A 22,710-nucleotide genomic window follows, 5' to 3' on the forward strand; every position below is an offset into this window, starting at 1 on the left:
TATAATTCTGTTCTGGTATAAACCTCTTCTGCATTTATCTCTTAAGCTAGAATAAAAATTTGAGTTTAACTCACCTTGAACAATTTTCAAAGCAATATGAGGTTAACTGGAAAAAGGTTTTCTGCAGTAATCTGTAGCTTGCTTATACAAAATATGCAAATAATATGACTGTAATGTGAATGGATATAAATGCAAATGCTTTCATTTTGGTTGCACAAGTAAGCTACAGTTAATATAGTGGTGGCAAAAGCTTCAGCACTGGTAGTGCAACAAGCCTCTAGATACTCCTGGGTTCAGTAGGGTTGCTTATATTCACTGTCTGCCACTGCATCTTCACTGAGTGCATTGTTACCCTGTTAGCAGGACTAAAATTAGTGTGTTGTATTTCATGCTACAGCTACATGTGTGTTTGTGCAGAGGCAAACTTATTCCAATAGAGTGTTGTTTGGGGGGGGGTTGTGGTTTGTTTTGTTTTGGGTTTTTTTTTTTCGCCCTTAGCTTAAGCTAGTTATAAACGGGTGCATGCTAAGCTGGAAAATACTCTGGCCTTGGTCCAGAACAAGTAGGTCTGCACAGGGAGCGGTAACAGCATAGTTTGTGAAACTCCTTTTCTTTTACATTTTCTTCCGGTCTTCTCTCAAAAACCCTCCCACTGCCTGCTGCACAGGCAGAATCTTATGTTAGTTTGTTGTGTTTTGTAGTGATCCAAATACTCAAGTTAATAGTTCATTTGGTTCGCCACAGTTCTGAGCAAATTCTTTCTTGAGTGGTTGTTTTATTAAGTTATGTAGCTTTGTTCCAGTGTGCTAATGCATAAAGTTTACACATCCAATTTGAACTTGCTCGAGTACATTCTTTTTTACAGATTGACCACCTATCAATAGAGAAACTCCTAATAGACAGTGTCCATGCAAGATCTCATCAAAAACTACAGGAGCTGAAAGCCATTCTTAAGAGCTACAACGTTAATGACAATTGTATGTGTTTTCTACTGAAGTTTGTTTCAAGTTTATTTCCATTTGTTCATAGTAATGGCTTCCTTTTTTATTGGCATTTCTTGTTTTCATTAATTTAAATAAAAAATAGAAAAAATAAAGGGAGATGTGTTCAGAATTAACAAGACAGCTTTAAATTATTCTGTGTTGATAACTGTAGAATACTCATACCTCTAAATGTAGTATAATAGATGAAGCTGGTAGAACATTATAGTCTGGGTCGAAGGGTTAAAAGTTGTCTACTGTAAAACTTGTATGTGTTCAGAATTGAAAGCAAATCCTTCGCTGTCTTGAGCTAGCTTTGGATGAGGCTTTGCTTAAACTGTTGCCGAAACGGTTGGGATTCAAATTGAGTTTATAGTCGTGAAGCAGTGAGTTAAAAGATATTCAAGGATTAATAATCTCCTTCAAATTTGGTCTGTCTTCTCATTGGCTTGTTACTAGCACTATTTTCACAGAGAAATTCTTATATTCAATTCTCTTTTTATGTTAACGGTATAATAATGTGCAAGTGAAGATTGCTTCTGTAAAAACAAACAAGTTTTCTGATTATAATGGGTTAAGTTTTAATATGATGAGCTTGAATTTTGTGTCAAATTATTAACGTCAATTTTTGTTTAGCATTCATTGAGACGGCTCTTCCAACTCTTGTAATTCCAATTTTGGAACCATGTGGTCGATCAGAGTGCCTGCATGTATTTGTTGATCTCCACTCTGGAATGTTTCAACTGATGCTGTATGGTGTTGGTAAGTAGGTGCAAAACCAGGTTGTATTTAATATCTTGCAAGAATCCTGCATTATGAGGTAATTTTGTGTGAACAATTCTGTCAAATCTGTGAAGTTCTGTAAGTGACTAAGGGCAATGCAAATGAACACCACGCTTGGGTCATCATCTAGGTGTTTGAGTTTGAGGAACAGAGAAGTGGATCTTTGTGCTTAAGAGTCACAGTTCAGGTATATTTTAAGAGGACAATAGACTAAATATTGTTAGGCATCATTGCAATGCATGTTCTTTATGACTCATGATTCCTGGGTTGTGCTGTTAATGGATGCAGTCATTTCATATGGACCTGATTGAGAATTGCATTATGTGACCTTATGCATCTTGAGTTATGTTCAAGTCTTAACTTCAGGTTTCAGATTACTTAAGAAGTGAGTTCTTTTAGTTTATTTGCCTAATGACATACCGCTGTGGTTTTACAAGCATTGTGGATCGTTTGTTCTGCATCTTAATCTCTCTTTTCAAAATGAGCCACATAGAGATGACAGGGGGCAACAATTACAAGTTGCGCCAGGAGGGGTTTCATCTCAATATAAGACAGACATTTTTTACAGTGAAAACAATCAATCACTGGAACAGACCCCCCAGGGGTGTGGTGGAGTCCCCATCACTGGAGGTTTTCAAGATGCAATTGGACAGGGTGTTAGGTGATCTCATCTAGGCTCCCTTTCCCACGAAAGGTGGGACCAGATGATCTTTTGAGGTCCCTTCCAACCTGGGCTGTTCTGTGATTCTGTGATTAATTGTTTGTTAAATTAGATGAGACACTTCCATTAAAGGTCAAAATTTTGTTTGAAGAGCAGATGTTAAAACCATTCACTCGCCTAACGTTCTTGTAGATCAACTGACGCTCGATGACATAGAGAAGTCTGTTAATGATGATATGAAGCGTATCATTCCTTGGCTCCAGCAGCTCAAGTAAGAGACTTGAATGATTCACTTAGTTTGCATAGAATAAGTCACCATGTTTGTATTTTGGATGATCACACTTGCATGGCTTTGTGTTTTACCGCAGTAGGGAATATACTTTCTCCCTGTTCTAAGCAACTTGGAGTATTTACCATCTCCTCTAAATGGGTAGAGGAAATTCTGCTTTTGCTTGGAGTTGGTTCCATAGTCCTCCTTTAGTCTATCTCTTACACGTAGCCTCATGCATTGCTATGTGCACACTCTGCATGAAGTCTTTTCACTTTGTCAGCAGCAGACAACTTGCTTCCTGAGCATCTCATTTTGTGTTCATGTTCATTTTCTATGTCCTTTATTCCATTCTGTTTCTACAGCTGAACTCTGCTTGTTTCTCATCAAGAACGATCTCCCTTCTCACAACAGAGGGAAAACCAGGAAGTGGCCTAGGATGATTTAAATAATATCTGTTTATCTTCTAACACTTCAGCCCTTGCTGGTTTAAACCTCTAATCTTCCTTCCATAAAGCCCTGAGATTTAGGCACAAGATACATTTGGCTCCCATAAGAGGTTGTAGCAAATAATACAAATATAGTTTGCATCTGCCTGAAAACCAAGTTCCACCTGCTCTGTTGTTTTGGAAATTCCCAGTACTCTGAGCTAATTGCAGGGTGAAACCTCTATTTGAGGAATGTTGCTTCTAAAAGAAGCATGATGACGCATGAAGCACTGGCACCCTGGAGAAACTAATCAACCTCCCTTTGTTATAAATAATGTACTCGAGATAATGGCTTGGGTAGTGCTGCAGTTTTTGAGGAAGCTAGGCAGTCCCATGAAATGTCTTTTAGGACAGCTATATCTAACATGTATCTACAAGAATAAATGTGGTGTGTCGTGATGAAGAGATGCTGAGCACCCACACTTTCCACTGCTGTTTTCAGTGGAAGTTTGACTGAAAAATCAAGCCATGCATTTCTGAGCCCCTTGCAAGGCTTTCTGGCCTTGCCGTTATAGCCAAAATCCATTGGAGTAGAACAAGTTTCATTCCAAACATTAGAACAAATTTGGTGTCTTGCATGTGGTTCTTCATGTCCAAACTTATTCAGGTGAATGAGTTTGTGACATAGTCCAGAGTGACATTAATCCAACTTTGGTGACTTTTTGTACTGTGTTGCTTACCAGCATATGGGAGCAAAGATCTTCTTTTCTGTACCAAAAAATAGTTGGAGATTCTGAATTGTAAAATAACTGTAATCTGCATGTTTTTTAATTTTTCCGTTCTTTTCTATATTGTAATTTTATATTGTGTTGTATAAAAAACTTATGTTATGTATTCCTTCAGCAAATAATTTCAGGGCTTTTCTTCTTAAGTCAACAGCTGTCTGTTACTCAAACTGAAGACAATATGTAAAGATAGTAGTAAGAAAATATAAACTCATGAAATTCGCTGTGTGATTTTTCTCCATATAACTTGTGCAGCAATGATAGATGTTGACTTAGAAGATGACTGACTCTTAATTTGACACTAATGCTCTAAATAGCGGTATGCTAGGATAATTTAAAACAGTCTCAGGGTACTAATACCTTTATTTCAATGCAAGGTTCTGGCTTGGACAGCAACGTTGCAAACAGTCTATAAAACATCTGCCTACAGTGAGCAGTGAAACTCTTCAACTAGCTAATTACGCTAGCCATCCAGTGGGAAACCTTTCCAAACACAAACTGTTTATCAAACTCACTCGCCTTCCACAGTACTACATTGTAAGTAACTGAAAAATGCTTCTATCTTTTTCTCCCAGGCATGGATATGCCAGACAGTTTGTACTGTTAACTCTAACATTAGGAAACAAGTGATTGATGTAATCCTCGACTCTCCCCTCTCCCTCCCTTCTCTCATGCAGTGGATTTGTTAAGCGTAGAGAGGAGGGGACCTAAAGGTTTATTACTCGGCAACCTTCCCATTCTCTTTAGGTTTCCTGAAAGTTTAATCTTCCTTCTCTTCTTGGATCCCTTTCCTAGCCACAGTATTAGTATCTTGAAAAAGCCTAATGTCTTTTCTTTGGGGGGGGAGGAGAGGAACTGATGTAGACATATTCTTAGCTTGAGGGTCATCTTAATTTGTTGTTTTGTTTAAATATAGGTTGTAGAGATGTTTGATGTTCCTGGCAACCCCACAGAACTAGAGTATAAGTACCATTTTCTCTCTGTGAGCTATGCTGAAGGAGATGACAGCCCTGCTACTGCACTTTTACTACAGCAGTTCAAACCAAACATTGAAGAGTTGGTACTAGACACAAAAAGTGGGAAACAAATGAAAAGTGGTGTCAAGCGCAAGGTATGTTCTTCAGAAGCCATTGGGCTAGTTACAGAGCGTGAAAGCTAAACACATGTTCTGAGCATCAATACCAGCTTTAGTAGTGTTTCAAAAGTTTGTATGGCTGACATCTTACTTGTATTGCGGCTTGGTTCTCTGGACTGCTTCCCTAGGGAGATGTTGGGAAACTGTTTTCTAACAGTTGTCTTTTAATTCATGCCAGGCCTTCTCAGCTGTTATAATGAGCCAAGGCCGAGCACTGTGCTGAAATAGCTAGAGTAGCTTGTATACACAGAGCACTGGTATCTGCATGATACGCTTTGTGCCATGTAGGTGTAGTCTTTGAAAGACTTGCAGGGCTGATAAGAGTTACTTCTTGGGGTCAGGCTGACATGGCTTAGTGATATGTAAATACTGTTTTAAGGAAGGAGGTGGTTATAAAATTACTTTAACTGAATTGCTTCAGTCCTGAAGCAGACCAGACCGTTTCAGGAGTTTGTGCTCAGGGTGTGATTCATTTAAAACTTGGATGAATGAGATTATTCTCTGACATCTTTTCAAAATGTTTACTCTGAATGTGCAAGTACATTTATCTTTATTTTAATTCTAGTTATCTGGTGATCCATGTTCCATAGAACCTAAGAAACCAAAACGGTCGGGAGAAATGTGTGCCTTCAATAAAGTGCTAGCTCATATTGTAGCCATGTGTGATACAAATATGCCATTTATAGGGCTTCGTATGGAGGTATGTATTAAGAAATATTTTGTTTCCTTCTTCCCCTCTACTACTCCTGATTCTCTTGTCTAGATGTGACTATTCGGCAAACTTGTGGTCACGTGTTCACTTTGGAGTTCCCCCACTGGCTGAGCCTGCATGACTGATGTTCTACACTGGGCTGCTCTGGTCTTGTTGTAGCTGGTTCTCTAATACCAAGCACCACAAAAAGCTTGAGAAGTTGAGGGAAAAGTGAAAATGAGAGGATGAAAGACATATTTGTGGGAGGGGGTGGGAGACAACTTTATTCCAGATTTGCACAGACTGTTTTTTGGCTTTCCAGTGCTTGAGGATGTGAAACATTTGTCACCCTTAGGGGGGGGGGGGGGGGGGGAAATCCTTGAAAAAGTTACAGTTATTTTGCTTGACTTTTTGCTTGGGATAACATGTTTCTTGTTCATTCCTAGTTATCTAATATGGACATTCCTCACCAAGGAGTACAAGTAGAAGGAGATGGCTTCAGCCATGCAATACGTTTATTAAAGTAAGAGGATATGCTCCTGTGTTTCAGTTTATTATTGTACATAAGCTTGAGAGAAAAAAAGGATTGTTTGGAGAGTTAACACTAAAAATATTGGGGCGGGGAGGATTTTGGGTTTTGGAGGTTTTTTTTGTTTGGTTTGGTTTTTTTTAATTATTGGGTGTCTTGCACTCTCATGTGAAGCAGTGCTGGAGAAAGGAGAAAATAAGAGTAGACACAGAGCCAACTATAATTTGTTTCCTTCATTAGCCTAAACTGGGGGCCTCTGAAAACAGTTTGACAGTTCTCAGTCCTAAAATCCAGGCAGTGCTAAGGAAGGTATGGTGATGATTCATGAACATGTAATTGCAATTTTAGATCAGATCAGAGGCCTACATACTCCATATGTTATTTGACAGTTACCAGTATGTGATACTGCAGAGGAAAATGCAAGGAATTGCAGAAAAGACAATTGCATGGTAAAAAACTTGTAGAGGAAACATCTGAGAATCATCCAGTAATTTAAGAGTGGAACGGACCTGTGGAGGTTATCTGGTCCAACCTCCTGCTCAAAAGCAGGGCTGATCAGCTGCATTTTCCAATCTCCAAGGGTTTTTGTGCCCTCCCTGGGCACAGTGATCTCAAATGCTGACTAGAGGGGAGTAGTCCCTTGGCTGCCTGGCTAATACAGCCCAGGATGCAGCGGTCTGTCATTGTTACAAGGGCACGCTGCTGACTCCTGTTCAGTCTGTCTCCCAGGCACCCATGTTCTTTTTCTACAAAGCTGTTCCCCAGCCAGTCAGTCCCCACCCTGTGCTGTTGCTTGAGGTTGTTCAGGCCCAAGTGCAGGACTTTGCATTTGTTTTCCTTGAACTTCATGAGGTGCCTATTAACTCATTTCTCCAGCCAGATGAGGTCTCTCTGAATGGCAGCCCTGTCCTCCAGCATGTCAAGTGCTCCCTTCAGTTTGGTTTCATCGGCAAACTTGCTGTTCCTTTGCATCACGTAGGTTATTGAAATTGTTAAATAGTATTGGCCTCTGTGTTAACCCCAAGAAAGGGAAAGTTTGGCATGTTTTTACTTAAGCTTTGTTTAGTCTGTTCCCTGAGCTCAATTCTCACATTGGGATATGAATAAATTAGGGGGTACTAAGATAACTGCCAGGTTGTTCATTGCATTTAGAGTGAGCTTGTTCTAGAGGGCAAACTGATTTATGAACTCAGGTTGCCACAGAACTTATTTTCATCTTTTTTGGCTTGTTTCTTTGTATAAAAGCTTTATATAGGTGTGCTCTTACTTTCACCAGGAGATCAGGGCAATTCAGCAGATCCCTTAACAGTTTGTAATTTGCAGGTGTTGAATCCATATAAAAATTGGTCTTAACTCGGAGTGCTTTTGTAACACACTGATTACAAACCTTGAAGAGGAATAGGCTATCTCACTGTGCAGTCCAGCTATCTTTGCTGTTGATTTGTTCATTGTTTCACGTCCAGACTTGGAATACCTTCAGGAAATGTTAGAAGGTAGTATTTTTAGTTTTGGAACTGTACTGTGTGTAATTGAGATCCTTTTTTCTTCATGAATAGAATTCCTCCCTGTAAAGGTGTAAATGAGGAAACACAGAAGGCTCTGGACCGATCTCTTCTTGATTGCACTTTCCGATTACAAGGTAGAAATAATCGCACATGGGTGGCTGAGCTGGTGTTTGCAAACTGTCCACTTAATAGCACTTCATCCAGGGAGCAAGGTAAGTTTTATTTAGGAAGACTGGTAAATTTTGTTTCTTTGTGTTTTACTCTGTTCCAGTAGTTCTAAGGTTTTGTGTTACTGGACAACTGTCTGCTCTTAAGATTTCTAATAAACCACATTGCACCTGAATCAAAATTTTGATTGCTGAGTTGATGCACTTTTATTATTAAACTATGCTTCCTGGTCACTTGCCATGGTTCACTCAGTCTGTAAACCACAGTTTAGGAACTGCTAGTTTAATCAGTATTTACCATCTTCTAACACTGCAGGACCAACCCGTCATGTTTACCTGACGTATGAAAACCAGTTATCTGAACCAGTTGGAGGTCGCAAAGTTGTTGAGATGTTCCTTAATGACTGGAACAGTATTGCTCGGCTGTATGAATGTGTCCTGGAGTTTGCACGATCCTTACCAGGTACAGAAATCATCTCCTTTTCATTAAAATGATGTGTTTACAGATTGCTATGGTTTTCTCACTCTTAACTCTTTTCCCTCCTCTCTTCAAAGACATACCCAACCACTTAAACGTTTTTTCAGAAGTTCGTATCTACAATTACCGAAAACTTATCCTTTGTTATGGAACTACCAAGGGGAGCTCAGTAAGTAACTCCTAAGTGCACTTAAAATGTATGTTTGAAAACAGAATGGGCAGGCCTAGAGTTCTCAGAATTGTGCTACGAAGTATCTCCTTGTATTGCATTATTGTGGAATTAATATTAATGAATGTAGAAAAGGCAGAAATAGGGGGTATCAGATTACTAATTTGCTAGGTTACTAGATGTTCAGAATTTTTGAGAATTTGTATAAGATGTTTCAAATTGTGGGAAGGACAGTTATGTGCTCCTGACTGATGAAAGCTGGTGTGGCAGGCTTTTTCTGACAAACTTAAGGTAATTGTTGCTACTGGTCACTCTTGTATACTGGGATATATGGATGTATGTAAGCTGTGTGCCTAATGCTGCATGAGAAAAGACTGTAATAACTGTGCTTTCAAATGAGGCAGTCCTTAATTATTTTGTAGCAGTGCTGTTCCCTTGTTCAGAACTCTAGCTGACTCTTTACTATTGGAATTTACAGCTTATTAATTACTTTGATAACTGTGTACTTGCTCACGCGCTTGCATTAAATGCAAGGTAGAGGAGGAAGTAAGTGCACATTTATTACAGACTAAGAATGTATTTTTGTGGAACCAGTGCAAAGTAGCTGATGCACTTGAAATTTGCTTCCTGGAAGGTTTTTGTGTTCGTGTTCTAAGCTGAATTTTTAAGAGTATTTCTACGTGCATTTTATTGGGACAGTGAATAAGTAGCAAGAGTAGCAGTGTGGATTTTGCATGTCACTTCCTTACATATTAGCATGTCCAGTTCTTGGTTTTGTGTGATATGACTGAGAAAACCAGTCCCCCTCCAGCAACCCATTAATCAGTTCTCTGCAGCATGAATCTCTCAAGTTTAATTTGCTGTATCTCACCTTTGGCAGAAAAGGCTTTTGTTCTTTCTGATTGACTTGCTTAAGTAATTCCCCAGTTTTGTGGTTGCCAACAATCCAGCTAGCTAAGTGGCTGTTAAAGCTAACAGCACTTTTTTTTCAGAACCTCAGCAACTTTTGAGGAAGGTGAGTTAGGAATCTGTTGAGGTTTGATAAAAAAATGACAGCAGACCAGCTTTCTTGTTAGAATCTTGTAGTTGTGGTAGTTTCCAAAACCATTTTATGTTCTTGACATTGCAGATCAGCATTCAGTGGAGCTCCATACTCCAGAAGTTCCACATTTCACTGGGAACTGTTGGCCCAAACTCAGGTTGCAGTAATTGTCACAACACAATTCTGCACCAGCTCCAGGAGATGTTTAATAAAACGCCAAATGTGGTACAGTTGTTACAGGTAACGTTTTAAAAACTTCTCTCAAGAAAAGTGCAAGATAATTAAGAGCTGAATTCTGATTAAACTGTTCTTTTCAAAATTACATGTGTGTGTTATGATTGTTTATGGATCTCACTGGCAGAAGGTGGCTTGGGGAAGATTGTATCCCCACTATGCCCCATTTTCCCTGACCTTTGCTTAAAGGTAAGCTACCTGATCTCTCAATATCTGTTCTCTCTCAGGTTTTGTTTGACACTCAGGCTCCATTAAATGCCATCAACAAACTTCCAACTGTGCCAATGCTGGGTCTGACTCAACGCACCAACACTGCCTATCAGTGTTTCTCAATTCTGCCACAGTCACCCACGCATATCAGGCTGGCTTTTAGGAATATGTACTGCATTGACATCTACTGCCGGAGTCGTGGTGTTGTAGCAATACGTGATGGGGCATACAGTCTCTTTGACAACAGCAAAATAGTTGAAGGCTTTTACCCTGCGCCTGGATTAAAGGTGACCATTTCTGTGTTTTCTGGTATGTTGTAAATAAGTGAGCTTCTAACTTGAAGCATGGATCTGATGTGAAGAGTTTTGTGAAACTTTTTTGTGAAGAGCTGCAATCCTCCCAAAACTCTGAGCACAGAAGGAATGTTTCTGATTTATAAGTAGATTTGTTAATTAGCTTGAATTAAAACGTTTCCTTTAAGAAAACTAGCGCCAAGTGTCGGGTGGGGGTTCTTATCTATGTAATAAAGTAATGTAGAGGCTACTTCAGGCATCCTTTTGTTAAAACTTGCTGAAGCTTTGTGACCAGGCTAGATGTATTCTCCAGGATTAACAACAACTGCTTCTCACAAACTATGTTGTCTGGCAGGACAGCGTTCATGTGTTGCAGATGAGGAAACACTCCATGTCAGATGATTCTAGACGGAAACTTCTCTTTTAAAACGGTTTCCATTGGTGTGTGACAGGAGCCTGTGGCTTTGCTTATGAATACAGTGCTGGTTTGCTCTTCCTGAAGAATGAATCTGTGCACGCTCTTGACAGAATACCTTAGCTGAGGGCAGCTTGTACAAGTGCTAGTTATACTGAAATATTGGAAAGTGGCACCCCTTGTGAGACAGGATAGTTTCCTAATTTTTTGTTATGACCATTGTAACTGAATACTGATCTCTGGTACTGCATTTAGCTGATGCTAAACATCTGCCTCTTTCATGAATTCTAAGCGGAAGGCTAATGGGAAGAGGAAGGAGATTGTAGATACCAGTGGAAAAGTGTAAGAGAATGAAATTCAGAAGGTAGAGGAGGAAGTCATTCAAGAGGGTTGGCAAATTCCTCTGCATACAAGAGATCCCTGCAGGGGAGGTGACCTGGGCATTCTTGACTGAACAGGGCAGTTGTAGGTGTGGTACAGTAGCCCGGTAGGTTCTGGATACTGGTGAGTTGTTCTGGAACAGCTATTTCCAGGTGTAGGCTTTCCCTTGTTTTTAAGTAAAAAAAAGAAGAATGTTGGTATTTCAACTACTTGGAGATATTTCATGTTAATAAGCAAGGTTTCTTGTTTGGTGGTGATGCAAGACCCCTTTTTTAAAAGAAAAAGGAAATTAAGCTTAAATATCCACTGAGAAGCTCTGTTTATGAATTGATATATTTTGTAAACTATTCGTACTGTATATAATGAATGCCCACTTGTAGTTAGTTCTAGAGACCTGCCTGTTTCTTATGTGCTGTAGCTGATATAGTATTAGAGCTCAGCAAATACCGTGCTCATTTATGTAATAACATTTAAATGGAGAAACTGCTAACAAAACTGATTTTTCCACAGACATTCCTGAACATGTTTGTTGACAGCAATCAGGATGCACGAAGACGATCTGTAAATGAAGACGATAACCCACCTTCTCCTATTGGAGGAGACATGATGGATTCTTTGATATCACAGCTTCAACCCCAGCAGCCACCGCAGCAACCACAGCAACAGGTACCCTCCAGGCAAAATCAGAAAAGTTTATTGTCTTCCACAACTGTAGGTTTTTAAGAACACTCGTTCTAGAAGGATTAGCAGTAGAAAATGGAAAGGGAGACAATAATAGTTCTCTGCTGTGGAATTACCCTTGGGGCAAAATGTATTAATTTATTTTGCCGTTTCTCATTCCAGTGTAAACAGCCCATAGCATATGAATAGCAGCTTTGGAAGGTTACATGAGGCTTGCTGCCTTAGAATCAAAGGACTGAGGGAGGGAGGGCGACTGTTTAAGATAAAAGATGGGAGGGGGAGTCAGGAGATTTCTCTGTTATAAGGGTGGCAGATAAAAAGGAATGAGGTGCAGAGGCATTATGTCTTGAGGAAAAACTGCAAAAACTCCCTTTAAAAAAAATAGTGAGCACTTGAACAAGGTGATACAAAGAATCAAATAACTATGTTGATGGACCTATCAGATTTCATAGCTGGGGAACAAATTCTCATTAGTATTCTCCTGCACATACTTAACTTCAGTACAAAATGATCAAAGATTTTCATTGTCCCATGTTGACAATTTCAGCCATTTGCAAAACAGGCGGGAGCATCAGGAGCGTATCCTCTTACTTCACCACCCACCTCCTATCACAACACAGTGACGCCATCTCCATCTATGATGCACACACAGTCACCAGGTAAGATGGCTGAGAGTTTGTGTGCGAATCACGTACTGGAAATACACATGCAGCTCTTTTTGTGTGTGCATGTTTTTTCTATTATTTGACCTGTGTTTATCTCCAAGTTAGCCAAGAGAATACACCTTATATTGTGGAAAAATAGCAAAGCAAAGTCTTGCTGTGCATGTTTTGGAAAGTACATTTTGAAGCTAAAAAAAAAACATTCAGTGAAACTGTCATCTTTAGCTATGTAATAATTTGGGACGATTTCATTCTTACAGCTTACAACGTGCTCAGATCAAAACCTGTTAATTTTAAATACCTGCTTTTTCAGAAAAGCTTTTCATCACCAAAGCTCTGCTTTCTGCTCCCAGCTGTTATAGCGCAACAGCTGAAAATATTTAAATTTGGGGAAGGGCTGGGCAGGGGGAAATGCCATTCTTCAAGCCAAATATCTTGGAAAGTTTCCTTTGTGTGGTGAATCAATCTGGAAAATATAATGCTCATGCATGTACAAAATATAGCCTGTGAGTGCAAAACAAATTCTCATGAATCGTTTGCTGTCTCCCTAAAAAGGAGAGAGCTGTAGCAGTTGATAGAAAAAATTGTAACAGAAAAATCGGAAACGTGTATGTTGAGTGACGTGGTGTTTTTGATTAGGAAATTTGCATGCTGCAAGCTCACCTAGCGGAGCTTTAAGAGCACCATCACCAGCATCCTTTGGTCCAACTCCTTCACCTTCCTCTCTTGGAATCACAATGGGACAAACAGCTAACTTTGCCAGCCCACATGGTGAGTTCTTTACTGGCAGGTCTATATATAGGACAAGGAGAACACATTTGCTTCTTGAAATTAAGTCTTCTGCAGCAGACTTCAGTTAATTGAGAAAAATTCATGTCTGGTAATTGGCTTACGTAGCTATTTTCGTACATGTGGGGTAACTTTTAACAGTAGTCAAAAGAGGCTGCATGGCACGTTGAGGTGTTCCTAACGTTTTAAAAATTGACTACCAGTCACTCTTTCCTGCTTACTAATGTGGGGAAATTCCATGTGGTCTTGTAGCAGAACAATGGCTGCAGCTTTTAATGAGCATTGTCTCTTGTTAGAGTAGTTAATGTATTTGCACTGCTTGCATTTCCTGGAAAAGTAACTGGAACAGGTTAGAAATTCAAATACTTTCAATTTGAAAACATTGTCAGAGTCTTGCTGGTTTGACATACCTATATGCAAGCAACATGCCTTTTGGTTGTTTCCTATATTATGTTTTTTGGGAAAGGTGCCAAAACAATTGTTTGCTGTAATTGCAGTGCATTGGAAATCATTCCATAGATCACAATAAATGAACACTTCAGATTTGTTATTTTAGGACACCGATTTAACTGTCAAGATGAACAAAATGAGATAGATATACAACAGACAGTTTAAGAAGCTTGTTCTGATCAGTCTTTATAGCAGAGTACAAAACCAAAGATACTTTTGCAGAGATAACTGTAAGATACTGAATAGGTAAGGAAGAGTCTAGCTGAGGCTTTCAGCTGCTAAGGAGCAGTAGAAGTCCAAGTCTATAGGCAAGAGCCCTTTTTAGTTTAGACCCCGTTACATGTTGAACATGCCCATTTGCCTTAACGTTCAATTTTATTTTACTTTTTAAAAAATACAACCAGAAAATCCTTGAATTTTTATCTCGATTTCTGCCCCCCCCCCCCCCCCCCCCCCCCCCTTACGTTTTTTATATGGTTGTAAAATGTAGTCTAAAAGCTTGCAGACACTTTCATGCTTTACAGATTTTGGTAAGCCTTTTTTTAGATTTCTAGATTAGAAAACCTTGCACTTCTAAGAAAATAACAACAGTCTTGTAACATCTGTAGGTACCATAGACCCAAGCTCACCATACACCATGATGTCACCCAGTCAGCGTGCAGGGAACTGGCCAGGATCTCCCCAGGTCTCTGGTCCATCACCAGCAGCACGAATGCCTGGAATGTCACCAGCCAACCCTTCCCTTCATTCACCTGTCCCAGATGCCTCTCATTCCCCACGAGCTGGAACAAGTAGGTTTCTTTATCAGTGTTATGACTGTGAAACACTCATGTTTAACATTTCTAGTTCTGGGTTTTTTTGGTAGTTTTGTGTGTCAGCCTAACGGTCCTTACTGCCCTTGTGCAGTAAAATATCTAAGGAAATGAAGCCTTTATTCTGTCCTCATTCAAGTCTTCTGTAACAAGTTGGAAAACTAGTTAAATCATATAGCATAAACTTCAGGAGGATTGATGCCTCTGGTTGCACTGCAGAAATTAGTCTTAAACTACTGAGCTCCGTGACTGAGAGAAAATTATTCAGAGTGAAAGCAATGATAGGCATATTTGCCTACCCAAATACTAACTTTTCACATCATAGAGTTGTAATGCTGCTCTTGCACGACTGATTTAGCCATCTTTACATCTCATTGAGTTTGTTGTACAAACCTGCTATCTGCTGGCATGCTGCAGAAAGAGGAAGAGGGAGTAGGATTTTAATGTTACTGAGACTCTTTGCATGGGTGGAGGGTCAAAACTCTAATTCTTTGACTTTGTCTATCTGTTGCCTATCACTACGCAGCCAAATTCTTAAATTAGAGCAATTAAGCTTTGGCCCAGAGAACTCATTGCTTGTATAGTGACAACAAAGTGAACACCTATCTTATGTTTCAGCTGAAATCCTTCCTTACTGCAAGTACTTCTTCTGTATCAACAGGTTCCCAAGCAATGCCGACCAGCATGCCTCCACCTCGTAAACTACCTCAGCGCTCTTGGGCTGCATCCATACCTACAGTCCTCACCCACAGTGCCTTGAATATTCTGCTGTTGCCCTCTCCTACCCCTGGGCTTGTGCCGGGACTAGCTGGCAGCTATCTTTGCTCCCCTCTTGAGCGATTCCTCGGATCAGTTATTATGAGGAGGCATCTTCAGAGGATCATACAGCAGGAAACGGTATGGTTTAGGTTGTCTTAATACTGACCTGCGAGTATGACTTCACAACTGTTCTTTTTCATGCTTCTGTACTCCATGTCTTTCGGATCAGAATCTTTCAAATTCACAACTGAAATGCTTCAAATATAGTAAGTATTTGCTGTTGGACTTGTGCTATACTTCTGAATCTTGCTGTCTAAAGTGTCAAAATTTAGAAAAAACATTTAGTTCCACTTTTTTTCCACGCAGATTTGAAGTGGAAAGCCTGTTTGGTCAGGTGACATTTAATAACTGGTATGATAGCAAGACTATGACCAGATTTTCAGATGCCATGGCTCCTGTGAGTTTAGCATGTCCGTTGGGAGTTAACTAGAACAGCCACAGGGTTACTATGAATGCCACTACTTGGCAGGAGCGCCCAAGAAATTACTAGTTGACAGTAACTGAACTACTCAGTCATGAATGTTGCTTTAGGGTTTGGGACAGACAATGTGCACCTCTTCACTTCTTTGGCATTAATTCAGTGACAGAGAAAGAAGCCAAATCTTGCATAAGCTTCATTCTCAAGGCAATTTTATCTGTATACAAATATCACGTGTTTCTTTCTGGAAAGAGGGCAGACTGATCACTACAGTCTTGGGAGTGAATGTGTGTGCATGCCATATTTAACGAATGACTGATTGAATGTGATACTTCTTTTTATGCAGCTACAGTTAATAAACTCCAATGAACCAGGTGTAATTATGTTTAAGACGGAGGCACTGAAGTGCAGGGTTGCTCTCAATCCCAAAACCAACCAGACCTTGCAACTGAAAGTAACACCTGAAAATACAGGACAGTGGAAATCGGAGGAGTTACAAGTTTTGGAGAAGTTCTTTGAAACAAGGGTATGTACTCAAATCATTAATGTTTAAATTTTTGTGCATTGCTTTTAGTTTCTGATGGTGTTTTGAGTGGTACTGCTGACTTTCATTGGCATGTGAAAGGGCTGCAAAATATAAAATTAACAGCAGTGCATGCTGGTTACCATATTAAATGATATAGCTATATTTAAACAGGCAGTACTAAACAGTGTCTTTCTTTAGGTTGCAGGACCACCTTTTAAAGCAAACACCCTAATAGCCTTCACAAAATTACTAGGGGCTCCAACGCATATCCTCAGGGACTGCGTACACATCATGAAACTTGAGCTGGTAAGTTAACTGTTCTATTTAGTTCACCCAACTTCGGTTATTATATTTAAAAAAAAAAAAGGTGCCGTATCTTTATCTGTAAACACATAAATTACTCTCAATTTATACATATGTTATTTAGTGTTAATAAAGAAATTTTCATTTTACTACTAGCTCTCCTGGAAACTCCCAAAATTTCTCCTTTAATCTGATGATTTTGAGAAACTGTAGGCATGTTACTGCACCATAGGCACATGCGTAGGCTGGCTGGAATCTTTCTGATTGTATTCTTGTTTACCCTATGCTCAATTCTTTCAGAGTTATTCTGACTTATGCTAAACCTGGCAACATCTGCTAGTTTAGCTAGAGGCGCACATTCTACTTTGTAAAACTTTCCTAGTTCATAGTCGTATATGTCACTGATGTGAGACCTTTGCTGTTCTTTCTCTGTGCTGCTCTTTCAAAACAGTTCCCTGATCAGGCAAGTCAGCTGAAATGGAATGTGCAGTTTTGTTTAACAATTCCTCCCAGTGCACCGCCAATTGCGCCTCCAGGAACACCTGCTGTTGTGCTGAAATCCAAAATGTTGTTTTTTGTAAGTAGTGCTATCTGTTTTAAAATTTTGTGGGCTGCATGTCTTCGAAATCATCACGGGTTAGTAGCAAAACATAAGCATGCTATATCTGACAACTGTAATAGCTAAAAATGTTCTGCCATTTGGAAGCCTAGATATACGTGCATCTCTTCTGTAATGAGTTCAGCTAGTATTCCTGTTCTCCCTCCTATAAAAGCACAGCAGCTCTTCGTGTTTTGGGTTCTTGGAGAGATGTTGACAATATATAAAGTTCGGTTCCCTCTGGGCTACGGGTATCTTCAAATGCTTGACTTCGGGGTGTTTTGTTCTTCTTTGAGGCACTAACCACCTAGATCAAGTGATACACACATTAGTGGTGCTGGGAAAGGATAGCAGGAATGAGATGTTTAGAACAAATCTGTATCAGTGTTGTCTCTGAGGCAATGCTCACTGTAGGGTGCTTTGGAGAAGAAAATAGTCTACACCTGATAACTTCTCTGTTACTGAATTGACGTCTGAAAACTGAGGGGGTGGAAGTGCATGCTGTCTGTAGGCCTTGAGTGTTTAGCTGTATCAGGAGTTGCGCTGAAGTACATGGTCATTCAATTTAACACACTTTTTGTTTTTTCCCACAGCTCCAGCTAACACAGAAAACAACAGTCCCACAGGAAGCTGTTAGTATTATCGTCCCAATTATTTATGATATGGCTTCGGGTACAACGCAACAAGCTGACATTCCCAGGCAGCAGAACTCTTCTGTTGCTGCTCCAATGATGGTTAGCAATATTCTAAAGAGGTTTGCTGAACTGAATTCACCACGACCAGGTACTGTACATGTCCAGTAGATATATTCTCTTCACCCAGACATCTGTGACAAATCTCCAGTGTAAAACTAAACCTCTCCTAAGTCTGAATTCTTCTTGGTTTCTATCATACTTCCTTAGTGATAACAAACTCCTGATGTGACAGGCAATACATAACTTAGTAGCAAGTATTGGCAACACAGCAGAAGGTTACACTGATGATTCAGGCTGGATTTTGCTGTTCTGCCCAAGTGATAGAATGCACCTCTTATTGGCCCAACTCTTGCTGCACAGTAGGAGTCATACTTTTTAACAAATGAGCCCAGAATGAGTCACAAGAAATATGCTATGGTCGAGTGTCAGTTTTCATGGTTAATATGAAGTTATTTAGCTTAACAGTAGAATATAAGGGGATGTTAAAATAGTTATCAGAACTTGTCCATGTGCTGTGAATGACTAAAAAGTGATTGGAGTGATTGTATACTCCTTTGTCAGTGTGTACACTAACAGAGGTGCATACAGTTCTGTCCACCAAACGTGCTGTGAAGTGTTTGAGCTAAATAGGTTGTTCTGAATGTTCATTGGCCCGTAGGTAGTGCACTGTGAGTAACGTTGTGCTTTGCTTTCCCTCTTGTTTGTCATGCTTTTTATTTTTTTGTTTTTAATATCGGAAACGTTGAACAACAGTAGCAGGTTCTTTGGGCAGCATGTTGTCTGTAAGCAGTGGTTTAGGGTCCTAATACACAGATGGCTCATAAGAACAATAAGTTTCACTTCTGCTGTAGTTATATGCTGAAGAACAAAGCCTTTTTCCAATAACCCAGTGAATAGATTGAAGTTGTGAATCCAGCAGTTGAATTCTACTTCTATTCTGTATAATTATTCATCTTGTTGTTATGCGGTAACTTGAACTATGCTTGATGGTTTATTTCAAGTGCTAGAACATGAGCAATGTTTATCTTAAATTGGTGTGGGTATGCATACATTTCTGAAAATTGTGATGAGACTTAAATTAACATGCATTTTCTGTTTAACGTATAGTAATAGTGTAGGTAAACAGGAGAGAAAATAGCCTTGAGGGCATGTGGGATTACCTGTAAGAGTTCTGTATGTGGTACAGAACTGTTGTTTGTATAGCACTTTTATTTCAGGATACATTAACTAAACTTCAGATGTTTCTTTTGGAAGGTGCTACCCCACTGAGTTCCCCTAGTGCGGGGAAGGGTAGATGCTTGTTTTGCTGTTTGTTATTGCACTAAGTTGTGTTTTCTGGTAAACCCTCCGCAAAATACCGCAGCATAGGGAGTAATTGTCAAAGCTGCTCTTGAGTATCCCAGGTGAGATGTCTTCTGATGATCATTAGATAGATCAGGATAGACAATTTTTGTTCGTCATACAAGTTTTGAAGTAGTTCGGGAATGCGGCACAGAGGGCAGAGTATAGACAGGGAAAAAATGCCTATAAAGAGAGATGGTGGCCCTGAGCAGGACCTTACCCAGGCAAAGAAGAGTGTAGCTGGCCAAGCAGAGGACATTTCTAGTAGTCCTTCCTCTGACTTCTAAAAGAAAGAATGAGTCTGTATGGATTGATTGATTTATTTATTTCCACAACCACCACCACCCAGCCAAAGTAGGATCTTCCCTGAGGACACTTGAACTGCAATTTCCTGTGTTCTTACTGTCAAAACTTACATTATTGTATCTGATAAAAGAGAACAAGATACCTTCTTTTCTTTGCCATTGAAAGGTGATAGGAGAGCCAACAGATGAAAAGTAGATAGTTGGGAGACTTTTTTTACAACAGCAGTACATGGGAGATCCCAGATACATATCCTTTCTCTTCTGATGCTATTGTGCTGTACCCAGGATTTTCCTACCTGTGTTAGCTCTTCTGCTGCACTAATTACAATTTGCTTGGTTAAGTGACTTTTTCACTGTTTCAGTCAGAAAGGACCAGGGCTTCCCATCATGCACATATGATATTACTGGCACTTTCATTGTAACCCGTAATCAGTGTTGCCTCGTTTTGGCTGTATCTTTTTTACCTTTCTCTCTTTGTGAGAAAGTATTTTGTATTCAGCTTAATTTTCCTCTTAATAAAATGGTAGTGCCTGAAAAGTAAGTTCTTTTGAAAGAGTTTTCTTTTCAGATCTGTGGACAAACACATTCTGCTGTGTTTAACAGTAAAATGTTGACTCATTGTGAGCACGCTGTCTTTCTGAGATCGCTTTACCTACGCCTCCATGGGAAAAAAATATTTTATTTTGGGGAAAAAATTATATGAACTGAGGTGGAATCAATGCCCTGGAATAATAGGGTTAAACTTGAGCTGTAAGTCTACAACCTGCATTATGTAGTGGACATCAATCTGGTAAGGAAATGAAAGTCCCTACAGACGCTGGAGGTGACCCTTAGAGAGGAGCTCAGGGGACTCGTGATATTTCTTAGAGCACTTAACGCCTAAGCGTTTTTCAGTGTCTGATTTTCAGTGATGCAGTGGATGGTATTTAGCCCAGATTTGTAGCTTTGATGTGGTAATGACTTGCCCAAAATAATCTTGGGAATCCCTAGTTTGGCAGTTAGGATTAATGCATCCCAACAGGCTCTGCTCTTATCTCTTTGCTCACACTGTTGCTCCTTCAGCAACAAAATTCCATGTCTTTTAATCAATGTTTCTTGAAATATGCAGGAAGAATTCAGCCCACTGTGAGCAGGGTACGATAGTGGCTATTAATTGTATTCTCTTACCAGGAAACAGTAGATGAAAGTCACAGCTGCCTAATACTTCACCTTTTGTTGTTCTTACTAAACCCTTTTGATTCTATTGGTTTTAACTTTCTTAAGCTATTTCAGAATATATGTGTGTGTGTGTGTGTTTGTCAAAAAATGCTGGTATTCAGAACTTGAGACCGCTGTGGCTGGTTTTTCCTCTCTGTATTAGATCTCAGCTGTTTGAAACAAAAGTCCATTTGCTCTGTATTTTATTTTGCAGTTCAGATGTCAAGGGTAGAGCCAGAGCGATTTGGTTGGAAGAAACAGATTTCTGACTTTTGCCCAGTCTTGCAATTAGAAATGTTTCCAAAACTAGGCTTAGGACAGAAAACATCTTCCAGCTGTGTCAGGCTTGAGTCTTTTGAAATGTTTAGTTTCTGCTCTTAATCAATACAAATAGAACTTGAAAAAGTTTTGGGTTTTAGTTTTGGGTGGGTTTTTTTTCTTTGCAAGATGTGGTGCTTTTACTTAATAACATGCAGAAAAATCCGGCTTGCAGTGCCATGCACGATAAATTCTAGTGTAGATTCAATCTGACGTTCAAAAGCCACTAAAAGCTAAGAGCTGCTTGCCATTTCATGACCAACAAGAGCGGCCCTGCTGGAAAAAGCCGGAGCTACTTCACTTAAAATCATGACAAATCCCGACGTCCGCGGAGGTCGCTGGGATTTGCGAGTCGCAGTCGCCGTGTTACCGTCAGCCGCTGCCCGTACGGGGTAGCAGCCGTGCCGGCGTGGTCGGAGTCGGCGTCGCGCGCTGCCTCGCGAGCTTGTTAGAGTGGAGGGCGGGTGTGTGGGGTGATGCTAACCTGTCTCTTTTCCCTGTTCCAGGTGAATGCACAATATTTGCAGCCGTTCGTGATTTGATGGTTAATCTTACGCTGCCCCCTGGTGGGCGTCCCTAGACACTTTTAAAAGAAGGCTGAAAGCGAGACAAAACCGCAAAAAAAAAAAAAAAAAAAAAAAATACTAAAGCCTTCGGTTAAAAGAGGACGTTTAATTTTACTTTTTTTTTTTTTTTTTTAAGAGCTAACTATAATAAACTGGCAAACTTTCAGGGATGCACTTTCATCAAACGAGTATCACCACAACTTTTTGTATAGTGCTGTTGTATAGTGTGTTTTAATGGGAGACACTTCAGACTAGGTAATAGATTGAAGTATCAGCTTGCTGGTAATAGATTTAATATTCTGTTTTATACTATAAAGATTATGAAAATGCCAAACTTGTTTGTTTTTTCTGTTTTTCTTATGTTTTGGTGTAATAGTCTTTTTTTAAGGCAGGTCTGTCATTTTTGAATACTGTAAAACTGTGACAAACTTTATATTGAAGCTGTATTTTAATATGACTGCTTTGAATCCTTAAACAATTTATTTGGGCTTGTTGTAAACATGTCCCCAAAAAGCAATATTTAATAAACTGGATTAAAAAATCTTAAACTGAATGTTGTAGAATCTTAAACTTTCTTCCTCTCCACTATAGCCACTGGCTAGATCTCTTACTTGGCTATCTCTGTATGTGATCTTGTTTACACACACACACACACACACACACACACACACGTGCTGCTAACTTAAAAAACCAAACAAATAAACAAAAAACAAACAAGCCAGTAAAACCCCTTATTTATCCTGTGGGATTGAGTTGTTCCAAGTTATGGGGAAACAGTTTGTTCATTTTCCTGGTGTGTAAATAACCAGTAATTACTTAAGTGCTTAATTTCTTAGAGTCATAAGGAGCTACATCTGTTCTGTCCCAAAAGCAAAGTTTAGTGGAAGAAAGCACCTTTTTTCATCTGTCATGGAGTTTGTAGTTATAGACACCTCTATAATAATAAAGTAGTATTTCTCTTATTGTAAAGGCAGGTAAAATAGAAGCTTGAACTGTATACCATGAAATTGGAGAGCCTGATCCAAAAAAGAAACAACCTCACATTTATCTTTTTGAATTGGATGTATGTAGATAAC

At 39.5% G+C, this 22,710-nt stretch overlaps 1 protein-coding gene across 1 annotated transcript in view; it reads left to right on the top strand.

The window, feature by feature from the left end:
- MED14 (mediator complex subunit 14) overlaps window positions 1-22,153 on the top strand; it is a 36,864-nt gene extending 14,711 nt beyond the window's left edge. Inside the window, exons 10-31 of the mRNA XM_009480048.2 lie at window positions 866-977; window positions 1,617-1,742; window positions 2,617-2,695; window positions 4,283-4,442; window positions 4,822-5,016; window positions 5,606-5,740; window positions 6,178-6,254; window positions 7,817-7,977; window positions 8,249-8,395; window positions 8,488-8,579; window positions 9,709-9,861; window positions 10,083-10,352; window positions 11,665-11,820; window positions 12,383-12,494; window positions 13,137-13,268; window positions 14,345-14,527; window positions 15,210-15,445; window positions 16,132-16,311; window positions 16,510-16,617; window positions 17,066-17,191; window positions 17,806-17,995; window positions 21,575-22,153. Of these exons, the coding sequence (XP_009478323.2) occupies window positions 866-977; window positions 1,617-1,742; window positions 2,617-2,695; window positions 4,283-4,442; window positions 4,822-5,016; window positions 5,606-5,740; window positions 6,178-6,254; window positions 7,817-7,977; window positions 8,249-8,395; window positions 8,488-8,579; window positions 9,709-9,861; window positions 10,083-10,352; window positions 11,665-11,820; window positions 12,383-12,494; window positions 13,137-13,268; window positions 14,345-14,527; window positions 15,210-15,445; window positions 16,132-16,311; window positions 16,510-16,617; window positions 17,066-17,191; window positions 17,806-17,995; window positions 21,575-21,648 (3,204 nt within the window). The 3' untranslated portion in view covers window positions 21,649-22,153. The remainder of the gene's footprint in view (window positions 1-865; window positions 978-1,616; window positions 1,743-2,616; window positions 2,696-4,282; window positions 4,443-4,821; window positions 5,017-5,605; window positions 5,741-6,177; window positions 6,255-7,816; window positions 7,978-8,248; window positions 8,396-8,487; window positions 8,580-9,708; window positions 9,862-10,082; window positions 10,353-11,664; window positions 11,821-12,382; window positions 12,495-13,136; window positions 13,269-14,344; window positions 14,528-15,209; window positions 15,446-16,131; window positions 16,312-16,509; window positions 16,618-17,065; window positions 17,192-17,805; window positions 17,996-21,574) is intronic.
- The last annotated feature ends 557 nt before the right edge of the window (window positions 22,154-22,710 follow it).

Source organism: Pelecanus crispus, chromosome 1 (assembly GCF_030463565.1).
Source record: "Pelecanus crispus isolate bPelCri1 chromosome 1, bPelCri1.pri, whole genome shotgun sequence".
NCBI lineage: Eukaryota > Metazoa > Chordata > Aves > Pelecaniformes > Pelecanidae > Pelecanus > Pelecanus crispus.